This window comes from Arvicola amphibius, chromosome 11 (assembly GCF_903992535.2).
Source record: "Arvicola amphibius chromosome 11, mArvAmp1.2, whole genome shotgun sequence".
NCBI classification, from domain to species: domain Eukaryota; kingdom Metazoa; phylum Chordata; class Mammalia; order Rodentia; family Cricetidae; genus Arvicola; species Arvicola amphibius.
In genome coordinates this window covers 74,821,429-74,847,212 of record NC_052057.2, presented here as the reverse complement: position 1 = coordinate 74,847,212, position 25,784 = coordinate 74,821,429, and the positions used below count along the sequence as shown (strand labels likewise).

The 25,784-nt window shown below is 43.2% G+C and overlaps 1 protein-coding gene across 1 annotated transcript in view; it reads left to right on the top strand.

Moving 5' to 3' along the window:
- The window catches only part of Dnajc5b (DnaJ heat shock protein family (Hsp40) member C5 beta), a 40,000-nt gene that overhangs the window by 9,095 nt on the left and 5,121 nt on the right, over window positions 1-25,784 (top strand). Inside the window, exons 2-3 of the mRNA XM_038348311.1 lie at window positions 17,163-17,376; window positions 20,364-20,535. Coding sequence (XP_038204239.1) covers window positions 17,163-17,376; window positions 20,364-20,535 — 386 coding nt within the window. The remainder of the gene's footprint in view (window positions 1-17,162; window positions 17,377-20,363; window positions 20,536-25,784) is intronic.

Below are 25,784 nucleotides of genomic sequence, written 5' to 3'. Positions count from 1 at the left end.
TGTTGAGCTCCCTAAGTGTCCGTGCTCATTTTCTACAGGACCTAGATGGGTGCTCAAGGATGAGCCAGAGACTAGTAGCTGGGCTGTTCCGTCCAGAATCCCAGTCCTCTCTGACATATGAACCTGTGCTCCTAGGTCAAGGTCATCATGCCTTGTTCTTTCTTTTAGATGGATTCTTTCCAGACGATTTCAGTCCCAGGCCATGCTCACTCGAATGGGCGTCTTCAAGGCTGTCCCGCTGATTTTCCATGTACTCATTTGAAGGGAGCCCTGATGTTGACTTAGTTTCCTTTCTCAAAGGTCACTGCCCTGACTTTCCAAACATGCCCTGATATGTCAGCTTTCCAGCAGTGAGTGATGAAAATATGTGCAATGATCCAAAGATGTCCTCCTCCCATAGTTCTGCAGCAAGACTAACTAAAATAGCTTGTACTGGGTAAACCTGCCAAATTTAGCATGTAAACACTGCTGTGACTGATGCTCAAATGCATGGCTTGTGTGATGAGAGTCCCTCTTTTCATTGACCAACTAGCCAACTAGCCTGTAAGCATCCTAACTCCAAAGCTACTGGGCTGTACCTCACCCTGTGGTTCTGTACCTCACACTGCTGCACGTTATAACAAACGCCAGGAGGGACAACAGCACACTCAGAAGTCACGAGTCGGTCTAGAGTCCCTGACAAGAGCAACAGCTTCCCACAAGCAAGTTTTGTTCATTATCCAACGAGCACTTACTGAACACCCAACTACGTGCTGGACTCTGGTTGAGATGCTGAGAAAACAGCAGTAAACCGGATGAATCAAACACTTGCCTCATGCAGCCTGTATTCTGGGACAGTTCAGTAATAAACAAGGGAGACACACAGTATAAGAGATGTCAATCACTGTGGAGCAAAGCCAGGCGTGGCAAGAAGCGGGAGTGCTAGGCGTAACCTGGCAAATGCCTATGTTCTTCCAAGTGTCCTGTGTGGATTTTCACACTAAAGTCTTCTAAGTTTGAAGTAGTGGTTAGGAGTACAAAGTATGAAGAGTATGAAGCTACAGAAGCCAGGACATACACTCTTTTTCTCAGCCTCATTTTCTTAAAAAGGAACATGTGGATAAAATACTAATTTGGGATGGCTCCTGAGAATCAAATAAGATGCTAAATGCTAAGTGTTTCACCAGGTCTGAGAGAGTCAGATATGGACCTATTAGACAGCGTCATCAGGCTCTGCCAGGACAGGATGCAAGGCGACTCTTCTGGGAGCATTTGTGCTATCGTATTTTCAAATGTTTAGATTCCATTGAATGCATTAAAAGGTTGGGGACTGGAAACGATGGTTCAGAGGCTGAGAACACTAGCTACTCTTGCAGAGGATCCCAGGTTCAGTTCCCAGCAGCCACACAGTGGCTTACAATGACCTACAACTCCAGTTCCAAAGCATCTGACACTCTCTTCTGATCTCTATGGATACCAGGCCGGCATGTGGTATGGATACATGCATGCAGGCAAAACACTCATACATAATCTTTAAAAGATTGCTACGGTTGCTAAGGGCATAACTCAGTGGTGGAGCACTTATCTAGTAAGCACAAGATTCCAGTTTGATCCCTTAAATCAAAACAAATAAATGAATGCGTAAGTAAATAAATATTACAGCTATTTTATTTTAGCATGCTAGTGCTTATAGTATTGTGGAAGTCCTAGTTTTTGCATATTTAGCCCTCACCTTTTTATGCTAAGTTAAAAGTAATGAGCTTCTCGAATTTATTTTAAGGAATTACCAAGCCAAAAAAAAAAAAGTTAGAACTCAACGGAAGAAGTTAAAGAAAGAAAAAGCAAAAGGGAGAAGGAAAGAGAGACACCGCAGACTAGACCACTCCTAAGTGACTCTGCAGTGCCCAGCAGGCTTCCTTTCCTGTAAGGCCGAGCTCTTCCTAAACTCCCCAACGCTTGCTGTCTTGTTCCACCAGGCACCTGGTCCACTTTTTCTTTTCTGCATCTCCCACTTCATCAACTTTCTTAAGGGCAGACAGTGCTTTTCCCAGTGTGCTCCCAGCCCCATTCCCGTGCTAACATCCGCTAGATGAAAAACCGAAGTGATCAGCAAGTATACTTTGATTTGCGGCTCTGCCTTCTCTCTCCTTGATTGTGTTGTTATTTTCGGCTCCTTTTCAGAACCGCCTCTCAAATGCTATACTTAATCATCTGGCTGGATGAGGAGTAGTCAGCTAACCCAGCACACGTAGATGGGGCAGACAGACAAGGAGAGGCCGTGTCTTCTGTTTGGGACACAGTGAGAAGTAAATATGGGATGGAGGAAAGGACACCGAGTCAGTTCAGAGAACGTAAATTTAAGTGTCCAGAATCTCATCACGTTGATACAGTTACTCACACCTGTACTGTTCCTATCGTTTGGCAGCAGGAGGTAGGAAGGATGTGAATTCAAGGGCAACCTAAATTACAGAGTAATTTCCAGACCCTGTCTCAAACAACAGCAACAAAATCTTATATGTTATATAAACGTTAATTTAAAATGTTTAGTGTGTGTGTGTGTGTGTGTGTGTGTGTGTGTGTGTGTGTGTGTATCTGTACTGTGTGCATGCAGGGGACTGTGGCGCTCAGCAGAAGGGCACTGGATCTCTTGGAACTCAGGTTGGTGGTAGTGAACCATCGAATTCATGCTGGGAACCCAGCCTGGTCTCCTCCAAGAGCAGTAAGCAGCAGCTCTTCACTGCTGAGACACCTTTCCCGGAATAAATGTTACTTTATATTTACACCTGTGCTTATACTTTCAAGGTTATTCAGCATAAGATTAAGAAATTCAAAACACACCAGGCAGTGTTGGCGCACACCTTTCATCCCAGCAGTCAGGAGGCAGAGGCAGGAAGATCTCCCTGAGTTTAAGGCCAGCCTGGTCTACAGAGCGAGTTCCAAGACAGGCTCCAAAACTACACAGAGAAACTGTTTTGGAGGGTGGCAGTGGGAAAAAAAAGCAAAAAAAAGAAAAATCAAAACACTAGGTGTCTGTGGCATACCTGGTACAAAATTTCAGCCCACTGACTAAGAGATCACAGGAAGATCTAGTTCTTTCTTAGTTCCTCAGAGGACAGCCAAAAGAAAGGAAACTGGTTTCGCACATCACTTAAGCCCCTGTGCTTTGTGGGCCAGTTTAACCTCTTGTTGACAGGGCATCGAGTATCTGTGTTCACAAGCAGCAAGGAACTCAAACAATGCTTCTGTTTCATTCTCTGTTGTATGGAACTTTCTGGAAAAACTATCCCAAATTTGAAGCTGTGAGCCTTCCAGGCGAACCAAAATGAGTCAATTGCCAGTTTGGCAAGGGGCAGGAAGAGTACTGCTCTTTCTGGGCACTTTCTGTGGCAAGCCCAACCCGTGGCGCTTCTGCCCATCTTTATTAGCAATTACAGGTGAGCAGAGAAGCGTCTGTGAATAAAGAGTCTGTCAGGGGAATGCACAGCTAACAGAAGAATTGCAAATATTTACAAGGCAGAGCGATGATTCAAGCTCACAAGATTAATTGAAATTAATCTCTATCAGGCACTAATTTGTTTCCTGAGTTCTACACCCTTCCACTAAGAAATATGTAAGGCCACGCTGGAGAGGGTTTCCGGGTGGCTGCGTGGCCTCATGTCTTCGTCTACCTCATCCTCTTGGCTCTTCTTGGAGCACCAACCTGTCCTTCCTCAGCTCTTGGATCGTTACAATAAAGGCCTTTCCACTCACTCAGTATTTATTCCGTGCCTTGCGCTTCCTTATGTAATACTGGGGGGCATATCTAATTTTTCATTAACATGACCCTTCTGTCTCGTCGTTCCCCGTCATCGTGGTCTCACTGATTTGCTCCTGATTCTGCTCATTATGGAATATGTATCTTGCTAAATTTGTTTTTGCACAGTAAGCCCTTTAAAAGGAGGACCTACGCATCTACATACTTGATGGCAAACCAAACATGGGAGGCTTTGGCAATCAGTAGAGATGAGCTGAGTTCTTATTAATTAAAACCAAACATTTCCCATCACTTATTCCTACCCTGTACACTTTGCTAGATGCTAGAGAGAAAGTCACAGGAAATATAACTGATGGTTACAATTAAGTAATGGGAAAATAAGTAGATTTTTACTATTAATTCAGTAGTTTTGAAGAGAGTGTATGACAAAGAAATCTGCACTAGAGGTTAGAGACAGCTGAATATAATCTTAATTTTAAGACAGCAAAGACCAGTTTATATTGAGGAAACTCAAAGGAAAACCAGAAGGAATACACACAGCCACGCTCAACCACTATAGCAAGATTAATCAAAATGACGAGCGTTATGGAAAGCCCATGGTACACCAAGCACTGTGCTCCGCGACCTCTGTCCACAATTCTGTTTTGTCCTTCCTTATGTTTTCTTATCATACCTGCTGATATGAACAAACCGAGGTTTAGAAAGTCAGGCTAAGTGGCTGTCTCAGAGCCGTGGGGCAGGGTCTGGCATTAAGGTTGTCCAAAAGAAGAGAAAATGATGACTAGAGAGAGATGAGAAGAGGAGAAGAGAGAAGAAGAAGAGAGAAAGGGGGTAGAAGAAGAAGAAGGACAGACCGGAAGAAAGAAAGAAAGAAGGAGAGGAAAAGAAAGGATGAAGGGAAGAGAGATAGGAAAGGAATGTCCCTCCCTCCCTCCCTCCCTCCCTTCCTCTGTCTCTCTCTCTCCTCCCTCCTCCCTTTCTCTCTTTCTCCTGTTTATGTGGGGTACCCTTGCTCATGCAGGTTAGAGGAGGATGCCAGGTGCCCTGATTTGCCACCCATTGTCTTATTTCCAGAGTCTATCAATGAAACAGGAGCTAGGCTGGGGCCGCCATGCCCCAGAGAACCTCTTGTCTCCTCCAACCATTCCTATCTTTTTATGTGGGTGCTGGGGAATTGTTTCTTTCTGGCAATCTTTTTACACTTCCCGAGTCAGAGGTGGGTGTCTGTTGAAAGAGGGTGAGGGAATTGAGGGGAATAGAGGTCTGGATGTCTTTCGTGGGGACATGAAGAGGAGTCTAGTGAAGTTTAATTTCGACAGGCGAATATCACGGGAGACTAGCCAAGGGGGAACTGTTGACTTTTATCGCTTGTTGTTCACAGGGTTGTAAAATCTTGTCCAACGTTGCTGCTAAGCCTAGAAATAGAGGCCGTGGCCCCAGTCATCTTCTTGGGGGTATGGCAGGAAATCATTTGAGGAATTTGGTAGGGCTTGAGAAGGGTTCCAGTGTATGTCTATGATGCTCAGAGATCAAGTCAACAAGACCTCCAGTACGTAAGAAAAGGTCCTGTTGGGTTTTAAAAGGGAGTTTGGGGGGGAAACAGTTGCATGAGAGGACGGTGATGTGTGTTTTTGCACTGAAGGGCTTTGAAGAAGAAAGACTGAGAGGTTTTGCCTGCTGCCAGCTAGGCCAGCTACAGAGCTAGGACCCGCAAGGGAGCTATGTGCTCCTTGTCACTGCAGCTCGATCCACAGGGAGCAGGAGTCTCACCAATACTGGTGGGGGCTGCAGCTGGAGAGGGAAACACAGGTACCAAGCTGAGGAGGAGGGGCACCGAGCCCTGTCTCCTCCATCCTAGTGTTCTTGACCCCTGGCAGTCACAGTTCAGCCGAGCTTGTTGGCCTGAGAAAAGAACGTCTTTTCCTTCTAGCTAACAGTGAAGTTAGAGGCCCAAAATTGTTCCATTCACAGAGGTAGATAAACCTATTCAAGCGATAAAAGCAAGCTGAGGCGGGGGCAAGGGATTATTATAAACCGAGCATACCGAGATCTTAGCGGCATCTGAGGTTCAGGGCCTCTTTCTCAGATTAGCAGTTCCACACCCCCCGTAGAAAGAAGCTTACAGAATTGGGCACACATGTATCTAATATGCTGGTGTCGATACTCCAGTGTATTATATTTTACCGGGGAAAGTAAGATCTAGGTCTGAGAATGCCATAGAAGAACAACCAGCAAACTGTAGCACAGTACCCCCAATAGGCATTTAGATATTTAGGCTTTTGGAAAGCCTAAGTATTGCTGTATTTTTAAACCTCTCATGATTTAAAAGATCATGAACACCTCAGACACAATGGCACCGCCATCTTAGCTGCCGCTAGAGGGCAGCCCTTGACTCTTGATACAGTTCTACAGGAAAGAAGAGACTGAGTCTCACACACAAATGACTTTGGCTCCTTCCTGTCCTTGTCTCCCACCACACTGTATGACTCTCAGATGTGACTGTGGATCCTGCAAAACTAGGGCACCTGCTTCAACAGTAGTGGGGTGGACCGCTCAGCCATCACGTCTGCGGGGAAGTCGCAGGGCTGTGTAATGTGGCTTCTAGCCTGCCCCCGCGGCTCCTGATGGTTCAAACACTTGAGTCATGCGTCAAGGTAGCAGGTGCTTCAGAAACCATCACACAGCAGGGGTGTGTTTGGCATCTGTATCTGCTAAATACTAAGCCAAACAGCTCCCTGGTCTTTCTATTTTGTCCTTATGATGTCCTTATACTGTTCGGGTCCCATGGTGCCTGCTTCCCTGAAGCCTTCTCATTCCAGTCTCTTACCACCAGTCCATGGTATTAAACCTTCTTGTGTCTAGGGCTGTTGACCAGGGTGCAGCGTATTATGTGCTTGGACAAGGTTCTGGGAGTTTTAGAACCAAACAAGGGAAGATATGGTCATGATAGGCAGCCAAAGCAGTTGACAGCTTGATACTTGGACAAGGTTGTGGCAGAAATAGTCCTTCCTGTGCGACTTTCACGTGCTAACAGCTGGGGGGCGCCATACTGAAGGACGAGGGCTAGGGAACCCCAAGGGCAGAGAGGGTGAGAAAGAAGAGTATCTCTCAGCCCACAGCAGTCTCGCTGGTCAGAGAGGCCTTGTGGCTGAGACTCAAAGCCCTGTGGTGTCAATGGCCAGCAGATGCCTGTGAGTTCTTGCAGGAAGTGTAAAATAGGAAGGCTCTAAGTGACCAAAAAGCCACTTGTTTGGGCTATTTTTAAGATAATTGGATGTATAAAAATTTGCCTTTGGCTTTGGCAGGCTTTGAGCTAATGGGTCTCAGCTGCAGTGAAGGAAGAGCCAGGGGCCAACAGGCAGGCGAGGAAGCTCTGCGATTAACAAAGAGTTGGAAGAAGATAATCCGGACGTTCCTGGCCATCCCGGGCTAAGTAATCTCTACCGGTTCTCCCTGCCAGTGAGAGAAACAGGAAGAACCGAGAGGAAATAAGTGTCTCAGAAGCATTTGATCTGAGGGGAGAGCTACTGGCCACACCATGATCTGAGGGGAGAGAGGCTGCCACAGGAAGAGAAAAAAACTGCATAAAGGGTCCAAAGATTGATTGAGACGCTAGAGTGCCACAACCCAGGAACTGAACCAACACCATTGTTAGACCTCAGTAAAGCTGACCCCGCGGTGACTTCTTGAATCAGGGCTAGGGTTCTGAGTCCTTTTCACCACTGTGTCAGAAGTGATGGTGTGGTACAGGTTATTCCAGAACGTGAGAGGCAGAGGCAGGAGGATCAGGAGTTTAAGGCCATTCTTGACTACCTACTGAGTTCAAGGTCAGCCTGGGCTATGAGTGAGTTTACCTAAAAATAAAAAAAAAAAGTACAAAGTTTCAAATCTTGAGATGGCCTACCTGCTTCTGTTTTGCAATCTGGTTCACATGAACACTTTAGGAAATCTGACTTCTCTAATAGAGTCCTCTTCAGTCCTGTGGGAAAACCACGTGGCCGGGTACTCAGCTGAACTGCCCAGGAATGGCAAGGAGAGCTGAGAACGACTGTTCCCACCTAGTTCTGTCTGATTATAAGATTGCAAGTAGATAAAATACTAGTGTTCTAAGGGCATTAAACTTTAACCCCTTTTGTAGGCTGCTAGAAGTGGGTCATTGAAGCAGCACCTTTGGGCTACCCCTAAACTTTTAGATACCTCTGTAATGAAGACAATCTTGGTTCATTATATTGGGTAAAGGTGATGTCTAAAAGTAGGGGTGCGAAATGCTCTGTGGTGTAAGAGTACATCTTTATTTTCAAATTGCTTCTGGTAATATGAATTTTAATTAAATTAATTCATATTATCACACAGAAATTATGAAAGGCAAGACAGCAGAGTTAGAAGTGAGGTAAGGGGACCATGGGAACTTCAGATGTTAGAATTATTAGAGGTGGATTTCAAAACAAATATGATTAAAAAGATGAACAACAAGAATAAGAGTTTGCACTGAAAGTCTCTGCAAGTTATGTGAATATGTGTGTTCACAAATTATAAGCTAATTTTATCACATTTATGCTGAAATGCAGAAGACCCAGATTGTCCAGAGCTCTTTGTTCCCTGTGCTGGATGCTGAGCCAGGAACTCACTTTCCTGTCGTATACTCTGCCCACCTAGAGCAGAACTGCCCTCTAAGGTGCCAAGAGATGACTACGTCAGTCAAAGGGATATAATGGATTCTGGAAATCTAGAGGTGCTGGGCAGTGGTGTTGCCCACGCCTTTAATCCCAGCGCTCAGGAGGCAGAGGCAGGTGGATCTCTGAGTTCGAGGCCAGCCTGGTCTACAGAGCTAGTTCCAGGACAGGCTCTAGAAACTACAGGGAAACCCTGTATCAAAAAACCAAAAAAAAAAATGCAATAAAGGAGTAGATGTGTCAGTATAAATAACCAGCAAGCTTCATATGCTGTACAAAGAATTTTCTTAGATGCTATAAATTAATTTTAAAAGCCAAACTAAAGATTTAAAAAACAGAAATATACCATTTCCAAAAGTCTCTTTCTATATGTAGTTATATATATGATCAGTTTTATTATAAATCATATTACACATATATGAATATATGAATGCATATAAAACATATAGATAGAGATATAGTTTAGATAGGCATAGACAGACTCAAAATACAAACATTAAAATGCTCATTCATCCCAGATGTCAGAGAAAGGGTTTCCTGTATCTTCACTTGGGCCTCTCTGTAGTAGGAGGCCGCTTGTTCATCCCAGCTGCCCAGAACCAAAATAACCACACAGAAACTATATTATTTTAAACACTGCTTGGCCCAATAAGAAGTTAGAGTTACTAACTTCTTATTGGCTAACTCTTACATCTCCGGTCATCTGTCTCCAGCAGGCTACATGGCTTTTCTCTGGCTCTGCCCTCTTTCTCCCAGCATTCTGTTTAGTTTTTCCTGCCTACCTCTATTCTTTTGCCCTATTAGACCAAGCCAGTTTCCTTTATTAATTAACCAATTGTATTCACAGCAAACAAAGGGGAATCCCACATCACCTCCCTAGAATCCAAGAGAGCACAGGGGTCTTGATTCTTTGCTATCACATAGAGCTTCACAAAGTGTTCTGTGGTCACATGATTTGTAGGTTACTAATTCTGCAAACTGCTTATGGCAGCTCACCTTCATAGATCTCAGTCTTGCCACAGGTAACCTTCTCTAAAAAAAGGATCTTTCTCTAACGTGATCTCAGGTTTTACTCTTTATTATAGCCTGGGTCTGTATTTTTCTTTTGTCTTCTTTCTCTGCCCCTCCCCTTTTGGGTTTTTTTTGTGTGTAGCTCTGTACATCCTGAAACTTACTTTATAGACCAGGCTGATCATGAACTCACAGAGACCTGCCTGCCTCTGCCTTCTAAATGCTGGGATTAATGGTGTGCACCATCACCACCTGGTGGTACTATATTTTTCTCATTAAGTTTTTTTTATACACTATAGTTTGGTCAGTTTTTCTGCTCTCCCAATCCTCACTTCCTAACTTCATGTTTGTGTTCTACCCCCTACCATGCAACACATTCTCTCTCTCTCTCTCTCTCAAAAAAATAAAGTCCCCGCACAAAAAGAATCAAAACAAACAAAATCCAATACAATTTTTTTTTTAAAAAAATGTCAAAATAAAACAAAATGAAACAAGAAGCCCAGTTGGCTCTGCCATGGGGGTAGTTTTAACAGTTCTAGAATACAGGAAGAAATCAGTGGCTCCATCTCCTTTATAGCAGCATACAGGTAGATTTCTGGGAGGTCAGAAAGGGCACAGGTTTTGTGGTCTGAAGGAAAATAAGGTGTCTTTGAAATGATAAGCAGCAGAAAGAAACTGAGGAGAGGGAGCCATGCATCAAGCATGAGAAAGGCAGCTGGAGACACAGCGTGCCACGGTGGAATGTGGCTGCAGACTCCCCAAAAGTTCTCCTCTGATATTCCCACCCATGGAGGGACAGTGGGGCGAGGGGGGGAGTGGAATTAGCCAGGATCTGCCCCCAGACGACCCAAGGCTGGTGAGAGCAGGAAGTAGGTCTCATCTGAGAATGTTAGCTCTAATCTGTTTATCTCCCTTATGGGCCACTTGTAGAAAGCAAGAGAGAGTTGGCCATGAAGGCCCACGTTCTAGTTGAATACCATGCCATTTTTTCCATGTAAAATTAGTAATAGCAATAAATACCTTTAACACAAACAGGCAATTACTCCATTTAAATGCAGTCCAAGCTTTCCTCAATCCTTGAGTCCACTACATGTTTGCCTGCTCTGTATATAATTCCCAAGAAGGTGGGACACTCAGTGACTTCACCTGCTTGAGCAGTTGTGTAATTTTGGCAGCTGCCCCTGCTTTGCCATCTGTGCCAAGGAACTGCAGAGCCAAGAGCATCTGCCAAGAGGAGTCAAAATACCGCTGACAACCAGGACTTGGACTTGCTACAAATGGAGGCGGTCCAGCTCTCCAAATCAGCCAAGCCATTGTTAAAAGAGCATGATAAATGGATTGAGTGCATCTGCACTTGTGAGCTGACAACGATCCAACAGGGTGAAAAATGACAGGAAGCCAGGCTTCTGGCATAGTCTGCGGAGGGTGTGCAGTGTTCCACTGAAGCCTGGAAACGAGGCAAGGCATAGCAGAACCATTTTCCTTCTGGGCAGAGGTCATAGGCCTTCCATTTGGTTGGATAACATGTGGTACCTTGGGAACTAATCTGGAGAAACGCTGCACACAGTGAGAATTGCAGAAATACTGTGCCTTAAAGACACATGTGCTTGAAGCATCCGCTTGAGAGACAGAGACAATGAGCACTGTGCTTATTCTGAGGACGTTTCTTCCATCTTCTTTAACGACCTCTCACCTAGTAGCAGGTCATTTAAGGGAACAAAACCTGAATTTTCAGATGTTCCAAAAGAACAAAGAGCTTCAAGATGTTTCATTAGAAACATATAAGTAACATATACATATATTTTTAATAAGCAAATAGCTGCCTGTAATTCTATGTACAGCCATAAGCACTGTTAATTTTGGTTGTTACCTTCTATTTTCCTATTTTCTACTCCTTTTTACTTTTACTTTCCCTCTTTTAGAACCCCCCTCTCTCTCATGTGTGCACTGTGCGTGTGTGTGTGTGTGTGTGTGTGTGTGTGTGTGTAGGACAAGGGGACATCAGGTCATAAATCAAGTGGTCAGTTCTGAGCCCTCGGTTTTCACAACCTCCCAGCATCAACAGTCTCAAGGATTGCTCCTCCCTGAAATACCTTCTTCCCTTGGATTCTAAGACCTAAGACTGTGCACTGTCCAGATTTTTCCTATTTCATTGATCCTTGCTTATTATTGTTTGTTTTAAAATGTTTTTGGTTTTTGAGACAGATTGACTTTGAACTCAAGACTCTTCTATCTTGGCCTCTTGGGTGTTGGGATTGTAAACACTGTCATAAGCTGCAGCTTATTGGGCTGCATATGTCGGAGGCCACCTTTTTGGGGGTGACTTTTGTCATGACCCTAGCAGTGGTGGGTTTATATGTTTCAGGGTAGGAGCATGAGGATTAGAAAGTGTTAAGTAGGAGGAACAGCGATAAAAAGAATTACAGAAACATAGGATAGTATCAGGAGGGTCACTCAATCCCCTGCATACTGAGTTCTAAGTCCTGAGTTTGTCCGCCCGTGTTTAATTATTCCTACACTTTTACACTCCAATACAAAAAGAGGAAGAAGTCAGAAGACGGTTTTAACATGTTACAAGGACAACCAGAACAGTTACTTTCCCCAATACTAGAGATATTAAGACATTAATTCTTGAGAAAAGCATTCTGTTGTTTAGGCAGTGAATCCTAGACCAAGTTTCCTGAAGGCAGCCACTCCCTAGATCAAACCTCTTAATTCAAAAGAAGGAGCAGAATTCAAGTAAGCTTGAATTCTCTGACCTTTGGTCAGGGTGGAGAGGATACACATCTATGGGCCATCTTAATGTCCAAAACACCAAGTAACCACACCCTATGTCAGGTTGTGTAGCTACAGCTGTTGTCAACAACCTTGAGAGAGCTCAAACTCTTTGATCTTCAGACAAGATGGAACGGAATAGGCTCACATTTTGGGGCCTCCATAAAGTGAACCCACCCTATATGGTTGTTTTTCTTCAATCCTATCCCAAGGCTGTCTTTGAACTTTTTGGACCACTTTCTTTGGACTCCCTTGTGTTGGGGGAGGCTTCTGTCCTACCTTGTTATTCTATAAATGCACAGAAACTATATTATTTGCAATACTGTTTGGCCAATAGCTTAAGCATATTGCTAGCTAGCTCTTATACCCTAAACTAATCCATCTCCATTAGCCTATGCATCACCATGAGGTCATGGCCTACCAGCAAAGTTTTGGTGGGCTCGAGTAGAGGCATCTGTCCCTGGTGGTGGCTACATGGCTTCTCATTGACTCTACCTTCTTTCTCCCAGCATTCAGTTTAGTTTTCCCACCTAGCTCTATTCTGCTAACCACTGGCCAAAATAGCTTTATTCATTAACCAATAAAAGTACAAGATATACAGAAGGTCTTCCCACACCATTTCCCCTTTTCTATCTAAACTAAAAGGAAGGCTTTAACTTTAATACAGAAAAATTACATGTAACCACATAGTTGTCAACCAAGAATTACAGTTGAAATATTTATATCTACTCTATATTTTATCATAACTAAGGAAAACTATAACTATCTATTCTTCAACTCCATCAAAGATTCCAGAAGATTATAATATTACCTAAGTAAACAAGAAGTGCATTGTAAGCAACTTCCAAAACTCTGGAATTGACAGAGACATCTTGCTGCTTAGACAGTCACCCAAAGTTCTTCTGTACCATGGGGAATTCATCTTCAGCCTACAGGCCCATAGTATCCAGTAGACATTTCCATGAAACAGGGAATTTGAAGATCTCTTATGCCTTGTATTGTCAAGGTTCATCAGTTGCTTTCTTCTGTGTCCTACAAAATGGCTGGCAGACTCTTTCATGAAGCAGGAACCTCAAAGGACTGTCTCACCTTCTTTAGGCAACTTCAGCAGTCATTTTTCTGTGGGTTCTGCAAATCCAGTCAAACAGTTCATGCAGGAGCACTTTCTGCCCAAATGGCTAACAAACTTAATAAGGAGCTCTTCAATACCTGTCTTCCTCTTGAAGTAATTAGTGTTGCCAGGAACAATGTGTCTCATTGTCATGAAAAGTCCTAAGTTATTAAAACATTTTAAATTACATATTCTGAAGGTCTCTGAAAGATTTGAAGAATGCCTATCTAACTAAAATGTATCTCTATATATCTGGTAAACCTAGCTAACATGTCTAGAAGCTTGACTAGTATAGATGATTATCTATTAACCTATATTTCTTAATTATACATTACATTTTTAAGTGAGCTGCACAAATACAATACCTTAATCAAGAGCAGAAATATACATATAACAAAACTGAACTTAGATTTGTGTCAATAGACCAAGATCCATACCAATGCAAAGTATTCATATCTATAGCATATCCCCTGTTAAATGTAAACAAACATAAACAATCATTTAGTGAATTTGGGTGTAGTTCTCTCCAAACTGTTTCCTGCTTTTTGTTTGGCAAAGTAATTTTGGGGGTGTTCATGGTGACCTTTTGGGGATCTTGGTCCATCAAACCACATTATTCTGAAAGAAATCCACAGATTCTCATCCTCTGTGAAAACAAAAGAACCACCTATTTTCCAAAGCATCATATCCTTAGACTCAAATTTTGGAGTCTTTAAAGTATATATGTTGGTTAAGCTCAGCAGCCTACAAACATTTTCCAACACTGTGACCCATTTAGAGGTTTTTTTAATCTGAATCTGTCCTTATTACATATCTATAATCCTTTTCTGATGAGGACTGCTTCATAAAATACAATGCAGTGTGGTTAGGCTGCTTTGCCTTTTGGATCTTCCGAGTCCAATACGGTGGAGGTCCATTCACTGCCTCTGAGACTGTTGGGTGGGAGCCACGCTCACCACCTCAACTCTGGTAACCAATTGGCTCATGTTACCACTGAATAACTTGCAGCATGCTGCCCACAAACACCATTCAAGTGCTTAGCCTCCTGAAAGAGTTCATGCTAGCAGCATGGACCAGGAAGCCACTGTTTCAAAACCGGATAGATTTTTTTTTTCTGATACTGCTAAATCAGGAAGACCTCTCTTAAAGGAACCATGCCTCTGCTTACTTCTAGAGCCTACTCAAGAAAATGCTGCTACCAAAAAGTCATGATTAACTCTGTTCTTTTGTGTCTAGGATTCCTTTCCAAGCTTTCTCAGGTTTTACGTGATTTAGTCAGACCCACGTTGGTGCGCCAATTGTTCAGGGAGGCTTCTGTCCTACCTGGTCTTGCAATAAACACACAGAAACTATATTATTTGCAATACTGTTTGGCCAATAGCTTCGGTGTATTGCTAGCTAGCTCTTATATCCTAAACTAACCCATCTCCATTAGTCTGTGCATCACCATGAGGTTGTGGCCTACTGGCAATTATCAACAGTCTCTAGTGGCAGCATCTGTCCTCAGCTATGGCTACATGGCTTCTCATTGACTCTACCTTCTTTCTCCCAGCATTAAGTTTAGTTTTCCTACCTAGCTCTAATCTGCTAAGGCAAAGGCCAAAAGAGCTTTATTCATTAACCAAAAAAAGCAACACATATACAGAAGGACCTCCCACACCACCCTCACAGTTTCATGAACATAAATATCAGCTGCCTAATGAACTTCCCAATATGTGTCTCTTACAGTATCTTCCTCCTGAACTCTGGACTCACAACTCTCTAGATCCCCTTAGAATTCTAACAGGTATCTCAAGTGTCCAAAATAGAACTTTTAGACCCCATCAAAACTTTCTCACTACAAAAACATCCCTTGCTAGCTCACTAAACAGTTCTGTCTGCTCAGGCTGAATTGCTATCTTCCTTATCTCTCTTTTACCCTCACATCCCAATCATCACCCTCTACCATGGAACAACTGCCTGAACTACCACAAAGGTCCAAGAAGCAATTGCCCACTTTTGCCTTCTCCATCTTTCAGACTACATAAGCCTCTTGAGATAAAGTCGGCCATACAGATGATCTCATAATATTCTGGTAGTCTCTCATGTCACACAGACTAAAGCCAAAACATTTAAAATTTTAATTGTAAGATACAATTAAAATTTTACAATACAGCAGAATGCAAATAAGAGCACATGGACTAAGAATCAAACTGCCCGTGTTTCGAGCCTAGATACGACTTTAAGCTGTGTGATGCTGGGCAAGATACTTAGCTGTTCAGCATCTGTGTATCCTCATGTGTGAAATGGGATAATTGTAATTCCTTTCTCATGCTTGCGAGAATATTTATACCAAGCTAACAAGTGGTGGCAAACAGTAAACACTGAAAAAGTTCAAAAACGACAAGGTAAGCATGTTGGGCTAGGAATAAAGACTTTCTTATCGATTCTGAATTTAAAAACCACAACATCAGTAGTTGCAGCTGTAAGAACTTAATGGTACTCCAAGCATCTCTGAAAGCAAAAAAACTAAACAAAACGAGCAAACCAAAAACCATGTTGGTCAACCAAACTTAAACTAATGAACTCTGATTATTCTATTCACTTTATTTATTCTGAGTTGAGGGTTAGAATGGATTATATAACTTGACTTACATATTCAAGTATATTGGTGCTTCTTAAGCATCCTTGATTCTGCCAGGTAGTGGTGGCACATGCCTTTAGTCCCAGCACTTGGGAGGCAGAGACAGGCGACTCTTTGAGTTCGAGGCCAGCCTGATCTACAAGAGCTAGTTCCAGGACAGGTTCCAAAGCTACTGAGAAACCCTGTCTCGAAAACAAAACAAACAAAGAAAAGCATCCTTGATCCTTAGTTTGTGTGGATATTCATCCACTTCTCAATCAGCAAATTTTAATGCCTAAAATAGGTGTGGGTTTTCAGTTCACAGGTTGGTTTTAATATGTGACTCTTCTGTTCTACGTTTGGACTTTATTATAGCATTAAAATGGTCCATTGTGTCTGAATTAATTCAGTAGACTGCAGTGCTTGGCACTTGTGCACACCCAGTTTGGGCAGAGGAAGAAGTATTTTAACTGATAAGTCACATGATTGACTGTTTAGTGGAGAAAAGAAGTGAAGACTAGAGTTTGAACATGGCTTTGATCGTTTGAATCATGTGAATTGGTTTTTGAGGGAAGTGAGAGAAATGGCTAACAGATAGGAGGCCACATGGCTGGCTTCTTAGACCCATTATACAGGTTGCTTTTCATAGCTGAGTATACTTAAGAACAACCCAAGACATCTCCCAACACAGAACACGGGCCATGCCCTCAGGATCATCTTTATAATCGCCATGGGAGGGAGGAAGAGTCTTATACCCACAATTATATATGCCCAGACTGTTGGAAGTAGGAAGAATTCAGTGGACAGAAGTCAGCTGTGTTCTTGGAAGCAAGAGAAATCATGAGTTTGTTTAGAAAAATACAAGGTGATAAAGACACATAGGGAACTTAAGAAGGGACCCTAATATTTGTTCATGGTAATATGATTTAAGAGACCTCCATGTGTCGCGACAGACTACAGTCACCTTCCTTTGCCAGTAGTAAACTGTTTCAGGCACAGCCTGTATTCCCCTAGCGACAGTTCCTTTGAAGATGTGGCAGAAGAAACAATCTGATTGTTTCTGCACACCGGGAACAAATGACATCCTTCAATAAGAACTTATATTTTAGGCAAGTTGCCAAGAGTGTGAAACTTAGCACTCCCCCCTGGTATGTGTATGAATAAAAGACGAACAAATGAACCTTGTTTTTTATAAAATGATATTGTAATTTTTGATAAACAGCTAATGCTTTCCCTCCTTACTTTTAATTTTGAAAGAAAATTAGCCCTGAGATACCATCCAGACAAGAATCCAGATGACCCGTCTGCTGCTGAGAAGTTTAAAGAAATCAACAACGCCCATGCAGTCCTCACCGACCCATCCAAAAGAAACATATATGACAAGTATGGATCGCTGGGGCTCTATGTGGCTGAGCAATTTGGAGATGAAAACGTTAACACATACTTCATGCTGTCAAGTTGGTGGGCAAAGGTAAATCACTTTTTTTCTTCAAAAACAATTTCCTGGAAGACCAGAGTATTCTTCTTCCTTTTAGAACCTGTCTCAAAGGAAGATCATCCTTCCTTCTATTAAACTCTTGTAAATAAAATGAGACATCACTTCCACTGAAAGCTGTTATTTGGGGACCATTTTTCTTCAGCCCATTTCAATTAATTATGAAATCCAACATGACTTAACAGACTTCTAGACATTAATTATATTTGAGTTTGGAGCTCCAGGTTAATTCTGACTGCTCCCCTCTTCTCCTGTGGTGACTAATTAAGAACTGACTCATTGCTCAAAACCCAAAATAATTTATTAGTGTGACAACTATTTAATAAATTATTATAAGACAAATTTAGCCATGTACTTTACTATCTATAGCTTAGGCTACATCAGCAAAGACAATACATGGGAGAATGAGTGGTAATTATCTCACAGGCTCAGCTGGAGTCGCCTTAAAGTAGCAGAGAAGACAATGTGGGGAAAGGTGAGAATTAAGTAGTAGAGGACTGGGAATTGAAAAGGCAGGATTCATGTTGAGTAGATCTTGATTGCCATTTTTTCCTACTCACTTTCCTATATTAAAGAATTTGGTAATCGAGAGAGTATGTTTTTGTAGGTAAGCTTTAAGAGACAGCCTCGGCCACAAAGCCCCACTTGCTGCCTTCTAGCTTTCCTAGATCCCCACTGACCGTTCTCTGTGGGGGTCTTGGGATAAAGAGATGGTGCCGGGTGGATTTGGAGCACGGAATGAGAAGGAACATTCTGACCAAGTCATAGGTGAGGGCAGACTAGCATTCATATAACCAAGCAGGCTTTTGTGGGGTTGCCTGGGCCCCTTTCTTCCAGGCATGACACTGTTCCCATGGGAAGGAGAAGCTGCAGGCCTACTAACCACACACAATTACCTAACTGAATACTATACCTTGTCTGCCTAAAGAGGAGAGTGGATTGTCATGTCCAGGAAGTTGAAGAAACCGATTAAAATCCCTATAGACAAGCCTCATTCACTCAGTAGCAAAGACATGTGACGCAAAGCAATTACAGACATGACTCTCTAAAAAGAGGTATACTTTTCTTTTCTGCTGTACCAAAGCTCAATTGCACCATGCTCGTCAAAGTGGCATTAAATATGCTCCATATGAATGAGTCAATGTACCATCAAAATGTCCATTTTATAAAACGCCAGATGCCTGCTAGTATCTAATAGTGTAGTAAATGTGGTAAGGGATGAAGGAAGGCTGTTTCCCACACAAGGCAATTTCCCTGGAGAAAGAAGCAGAGTTGGGATGAAAAGGAGATTTTCAGAAAACAGAATGGAAGTAACAGAGCACAAAGAAAGCTGTCAAGTGTAGGTGAAGAAGGGCCATGGCTGGGGAATGCTCATGGGGGTCTTGGAGGCAAGCCGGTGTAGTAGGGAGACCATGTGTTTATTTCCCGGCCACCCAGACTCCCTAAATAATCATATTGTTTAAATCACTGCTTGGCCTATTAGCTCTAACTTCTTGTTGGCTAACTCTTACAACTTAATTTAACCCATTTCTAGTAATCTGTGTATCACCACGTGGCTGTGGCTTACCGGGTAAAGTTCAGGCATCTGTCTCTGAAGGGGCTACATGGCTTCTCACTGACTCCGCCTTCTTTCTCCCAGCATTCAGTTTAGTTTTCTGCACCTAGCTAAGTTCTACCTTGCTATAGGCCAAGATGCATTAAGATGGAAGATGTACAAGCTTCTTTATGTATTATAGCAAATATGATTTTTCTCAGTTGACAAAAAAACAGTTTTATTGGTATTTCAGATTGGGGAAGTCAAGAGTGTGTATCCTGTTTCATGAGCAAGGCATTTGAGCTTGTAGGGAAATCTTGGTGCTGTTCCCTGGGAGGCACCAATGTCTGTTTGCCTATTGTTTTGTATACTCGTTAATTAGGGAGGAACTGGGTGTCTGCAGCATGTCAGGTTCTAATCCACCAGACACATGGGTTGAAGGATGACTATTGGTAGGAGCCTGTAAGACACGCGGCCTGATATAATGAGACAGGCCTGTCAGCCAGTCTGTTCAGCTGTCAGCAAGAAATGGAGTAGCGGTCTAAGTTGGTATGGCACACAGCTGGGCTGCGATGGATAGGTGGTCGCTGATTTGGAGCCGAATCAGGGAAGACACAATAAAGGGGAATTTTGAGGTGTCTTAGACAACAGGTAGGTATTAAGTGAAGAAAGGGCAGGGATGTCTAAGCAAGCGAATCCACGTGCAGAGTCGAGCTGTACGGCAGGAACAGGGTTGTGCTAGTGCTGGGAGAGTTGGCAGGAACCCTCTGCAGGAGCTCCCGAGAGCAAGGGTTTCCTATAGCTCACTCCAGCAACCCCACCCTACCCCTCGCAGGGTGGAGTGAAAGGAAGCAAGGGCGGGGGGTGGAGCTGCCAATAGGAGGTTCTTCACACCCACCAGAGACACTGAGCAGAACCCACAAAGTCCTCTGACCCAAACAGGGAAGGGAGTGAGGAGGGAGAGGGGTCTGGAGAGGCTATGCAGGACCAGGTTACTAACGGTGTGGGGCAGCAGGGGAGGCAGTACAGGGAGGACCACCCTGCAGCGCTTCCATGGTGGTAGCTGACTTCCATTGAATAAGACAGCAGGACTAGTTCACGTGGCCAGCGGGTATTCTGTCCAGTGTTGGTTTGGGTTCTGTTTCCTTTCCTCACTCCTAGTACCCACAACAGCCTAAGAAAAGGGGAGAAAGTACTGAACTTCATGGCTCTGACTGAAAGCAATTTCCTCCAGGTTTCATTTGTGTAAACGTTCATGAGAATGGAACTTAAGAGACGGTTCCCACAGGGATGAGGCTAAGGGCGAGTGTGCGGCATGCACGGTACGCTGAGATGTCTTTAAGTCTCTTGGGTACACAGCTTTGTTTCTGGGGTTGCCTTCCTCTCCGTGCCCCTCCCTCAGAGTGTGGCCTCTCTCTGTTTACCCTAGACCCTGTTCATCATCATCGGTCTCTTGACGGGCTGCTATTTTTGCTGCTGCCTTTGCTGCTGCTGCAACTGTTGTTGTGGGCACTGTCGGCCAAAGTCATCGACACCGGAAGAGGACTTCTACGTGTCACCAGAGGACCTTGAGGAACAAATCATGACTGACATGAAAGAAGGTAGTTGAGCGTAGGGGGCGCGGACACCATGGTACAGATGGGAGCGGGCGCTAGGTCTTACTAAAGTAACAGGCTCAGTGACCAAACAGGGTCACTCTGCCAAGACTATCAGCTTGGTGAATATCTGGGAGAAGATGAGGAGCATTGACCTTGACTGACCATGGAGAAAGGTTAAACTTAACATTATTAGAGAGAAATTACTAAACACCCATGATTTTGTAAAACAAGTACAGTTCACCATCTCTTTACGAGAGAAACGGGTTCTGGGTTCTCGGAAGTTAAAGTGAGAGTCTTCAGGGCTCCACTACCCAGTTCCCAAATAAATACATGGGAGAGTTATTCTTAGTTATTAATGCTGGAATGTAGCGTGGCTTGTTTCTAGCCAGCTTTTCTTAACTTAAATTATCCAGTCTACCTTTGGCCTCTGGACTTTTACCTTTCTCTATTCTATGTCTTTCTTTACTCCTTACCCTATGGCTGACTGTGTGGCTAGGTCGCTGGCTCCTGGCATCTCCTCTCCTCCTTTTCTCTCTCCTCCCTCGTCTATTTATTCTCTCTGCCTGGCAGCCCCAACTCTTTCTCTCTCCCGCCTAGCTATTGGCAGCTATTTATTAGACCAATCAGGTGCTTTAGACAGGAAAAGTAACACAGCTTCATAGAGTTCAACAAATGCAACATAAAAGAATGCAACACATCTTTGCATCTTTGAACAAATATTCCATAACACATCTTAAACTAATATTCCACAACAAGCTAAGGTGGAAATTGCTCCCCAGAGATACACTTCAGTCTTTAGGATACCCATTGAAATACCCGGGACTGAGAAGCCACAACCTTGGCTTTTCTTCGTTTGTGTTGTTGTGTGATGCTTTGGGAGTGGAACAGGAGTGAGACTCCTCCTTTTCTTCGCTCACCTGCACACTCAAAGACAGCCTCAAAGCAGTGTGAAGAATGAACTCAGCTTGCTCAAACATTTTTGTCTGTCCATCTGTGTGCACACATCTCCTCTCTGCCCAGCCACCTCTGTCTGTCCGTCTGTGTGCACACATCTCCTCTCTGCCCAGCCACCTCTGTCTGTCCATCTGTGTGCACACATCTCTGTGCTGTATTACTTCATTCTTCAAATTCATACTATCCAGAAAAAAAAAGAAAAAAGAACTATAAAGATCTCACAGAATTCAAAACACCAGAGATATTTTGTGGTCTTTGGACAATGTCTTTGTTTAAGCCATCTAGGGTCAAGCCAGTCATTATATTGTCTTGAAGCCATTCTCAGAGTCTTTTGTTCCTGTGGAAGATGATGTTATCTGGGGTGCAGAATTTATCACTAAATCCTACTCCCACGTCCCCCAAACAATGGAAGGGATTACTTGATAATTGAAAGAAGCCACCATTTTCAGCAATTCAGGGAACCAGAATGGTGGTCTCCTGTGGTTCTCTGGTCACACTGAAACAGCACCAGAGACTTAATGGCTTCTGTGTGCCTGTGTGTCCCGTCAGATGTGATGCTAATTAACACCTGGCGTGCGCGAACATCCAGACTCCAGCAATCACGTGACTAGTACTGAATCCCAGACTCAGAATTGGGAGCTCAGAGAGGGCAGAGAGCTTTTTGTTCTTTTGTTTAGGTTTGTTTTTTTGTTGTCATTTTTTTTGTTTTGTTTCCCTACTAACTGTAACATCTTGCTATGGGAACAGTCATCCAGCCACTAGAAGTAGTCTGGTCCTTTCATGTTACTTATATTGGAACCAAACGGTGGCCTGACGGTGAAATACAATGATTGTACGTTTCCCGTGTTATTTGGTATAGACAGTGACAAATGTTCAACCTTTTCATGAGCGTGTCCAGAAGGCACAGGCATGCAGGATGCTAACAAATGAATTAAGCAGTGCTAATTGCATGGAAAGGCCTTCTCATTGGGGGAAGGTGGGGTCTGCGTCACAACGTGCTCACAAGTGATGCTTTCAGGACACGGGTCACATAGGCATTTGCTTAAGGATTAAGAAGAAAATGCCACATATCATTTCTGTGGCTACGACCCCTTTTATCTGGGTGTAACTTCCCAGGAAAACAAGTAAACTGACTTTTAATAAAACCGAAATGACAGTTCCTACAAGGGAAGAGATGGGGTGCACGGGTGGTCTCTGGGGTGTGGTGTGATGTCTCTGTGGGCCCAGCATTACGATACCGTGTCAGGGATTACTGGCTGCATTTACCTGTGATCTATTTCCCCATTACCTCATCTGTCAGCCCAATACTTGGCCACTGACAGCACGGGGAGAGACAGGGAGAGGAGAAAGTCAGCTCCTGCACTGACATCATCTTAATGTTTTCATCTTCCTTCTTTTTATTCTAGGCTGAATTGATTTTTACAGTGTTTAAAGTCAGAATGCAAAGCAAAGAGTTTCACGGTGGCGTCTTGAGACAGGCCATTGCACTTGCAATTCCTAGCTTTTTGTTTGTAGTGGGAAAACCTAACGTAGGTGAATTGAACCCAGATCTGCTGAGTCCAGCATCCACACGTACCCAAAAAGCCTCACTGCCCTTCCTCTGTTGGAGAAGAGCTCTAGCAGGTCATTGCAGTAGACCTTGGTAGAAAATCTCTTCTCTGGAACGGAAACTTAGACGAGGTGCCAGGTCCTTCCCAGGGTTCCTCCCTGCTGGGTGATTGGTGATAGGTGCTTGTCTCGCTGTTCTGATGCTCCAGAGCTGCAGACTCCATCACAGAGGTCAGATCTGTCATCCTATACTACAGCGTTAGAGGATCCTTAACACAAAGGAACAGCCTGCTCTTATTTATAACTATTTGAAAGATCTTACATGACCCAGGTTTTATGGTCCTGGAATTTAAAGAGTCTGGGTAGGCCTCTTAAACACACAAAGTTCTGAACGTGAGTATTTGCTTAAAATGAGAGAAAGGAATCACAACAAATCAATGTGCTTAAAAATGGACAAATACCATGCATGTCACAAAATTGGGGAAAAACACAATTATGAGATACCCAGCTCAACTATATGGTATTTTCCAATGGTTGTATATTCATATAGCATAAATGTACTGTATCATTTTCTGTAGAAAACATAAAAATAATTCTGCCTTTACTGTATTTGACCAAAATTTACTTTTTTATTATTGGTGAATTAATAGTTTCTTCTAGCTTTACAACTCAAGTTGACAGTGTTTTATAAGATTAGAGATAACTGTAAAATTTGGGAAACCTGTCTAGTTTACTTGATGCACGTAAGATGTACAATTTAGAAGCCGTTTCCACAGACAGCTTCTTCACTATGCACCTTTTGAACCTTGTTGGCATCATGACACCTAGTGCTTCTGGGGTTAGAACTCAGAGGACACTCACATATGATGTGTCACAGGCTCTGGCGTGGGTTTTAACATTCTCCCAGGACATGGGTTGGCATAGTGAGCTGTAGCAGTTCTGTAAGCCATCCCTACACCTGTGCTGGTATCAATGAGCTATAACCAGACTTGCTCCAAACCACAAAATCAAGTCCCACTGAACTCAAGCAAAAAGGTAGCAATGAGCTATAACCAGACTTGCTCCAAACTACAAAATCAAGTCCAACTGAACTTAAGCAAAACTCATCTTCAATTCAGTTTTCCTTTGACGAAATCTCTTACTAGGTCTGTTGTACCCATTGTCAGAAAGAGATGCCGTGGAAAAAGCCAGCGTGAAAAGAGACAGGGCTTTTACTGATTTTGATTTTTAAAAATGTCTTTTGATCCCAGTCTGTACAAATAGACCCTTAGAAGGTTCTGCATTGGAAAGGGTCTCTGGGGCTTCTTAAGTTGCATTAGCTGTGCACTGAATCCACCATTACTCCTGAGTGCAAGCACCTAGTGGTGGATCTGTGATTCCTGTGCGGCCACTTGTAACCATGGGGTTCAGATTTACACTCCACTAGTTCAGAGACATGTGTAGCCTACTGGCGATTTTAACGCAAATTAAGAATGGTAAGGTAGAAAACCAGACCCTACCTGAGAACTGTTTTCTGGTCTGGGGTCCGAATGGTGGTGATACTGAATGCATTTCCCTGGGAAGGAGCAGGAAGCGGAAGCTAATTGAGATAAGACAGAATAGTGTGTGGATTCATAGGGTTCATCTAAGTGTTGTACATCCGGTTATCCTGTGCTTAGAGGTTTGACCCATAAATGAAGGAGAAAGCTGGAAATTTACTTTTTTGTGGGCATGAATACTGATTTTTTTAAAAAAGGCAGCATTTCTTGCTCCTGTTATTTCTTCATCCAGAAATGTTGAAGTATAATAAAACTTATATGAGGCTATAAAAGTTAACAACTGCTGGACTTTTCTCTTACACTTTACTATACCAACCAAAAAGGGACCAGGAGTTAGCAAGAGCTGGGACTTCATGATCCTCCCCATCCTCCATGAATGGCTTGATCTTGTACAAGTCCTGTAAAGGCAGCCATACCCTCTGTGAGTTCATATAAGCAACGGTCCTGTCAAGTCCAGAAAATATTGTTTTCCTGCAAAAAGTCCACCCTTCTGGCTCTTAGAATCTTTCCAACCTCTCTTCCTCAATGACCTGTGAGCCTTGGAGAGATGACGTCAGGCTCTAGAGCAGGGGTTCCCAACCTTCCCCATGCTGACGCCCTTTGCCACAGTTCCTTGTGTTGCAGAGACCCCAACCATAACATTACTTTTTGCTGCTGTTTCATAAATGTAATTTTACTACTGTTATGGATCATAATGTAAACATCTGTGTTTTTTGACGGTCTTAGGCAACCGCTGTGAAGGGATCATTTGACCCCAAAGAGGTCGTGACACGGAGGTTGAGAACTGCTCTAGCAGATGGACCTGCATCCATGTACATGTATGGGATCACTAAGTGTGATCCATGGGTTGACAGAGAGAAGAGCACACATGAAGTTGGGAGGGAAAAGCAGGCAGGGGAGGGGTTGGAGGGGAGTGATGGATTTGGTCAAAACATTCTATATGCATGTATGAAACCTCAAATAGTTGAAGGAAAGAAAAAGAAAATACCACAAAAAGGGGGAGGGGAAAGATTAGGAATTAACTAGAAAAGTACATTTCTGGTCGAATTACGTGATTAACCCCTTCAAATTTCACCTTTAAATGTATTATAAAATGTTGCATTTCTTAATTTGTAAAACGTCTAAATTTGAAATATCAAATCCTTTCTACTCATTGACTCATCTTTAAAAGCGTTAGAAATGTGGACTGCCTTTAAGATGGCATAAGAAGTC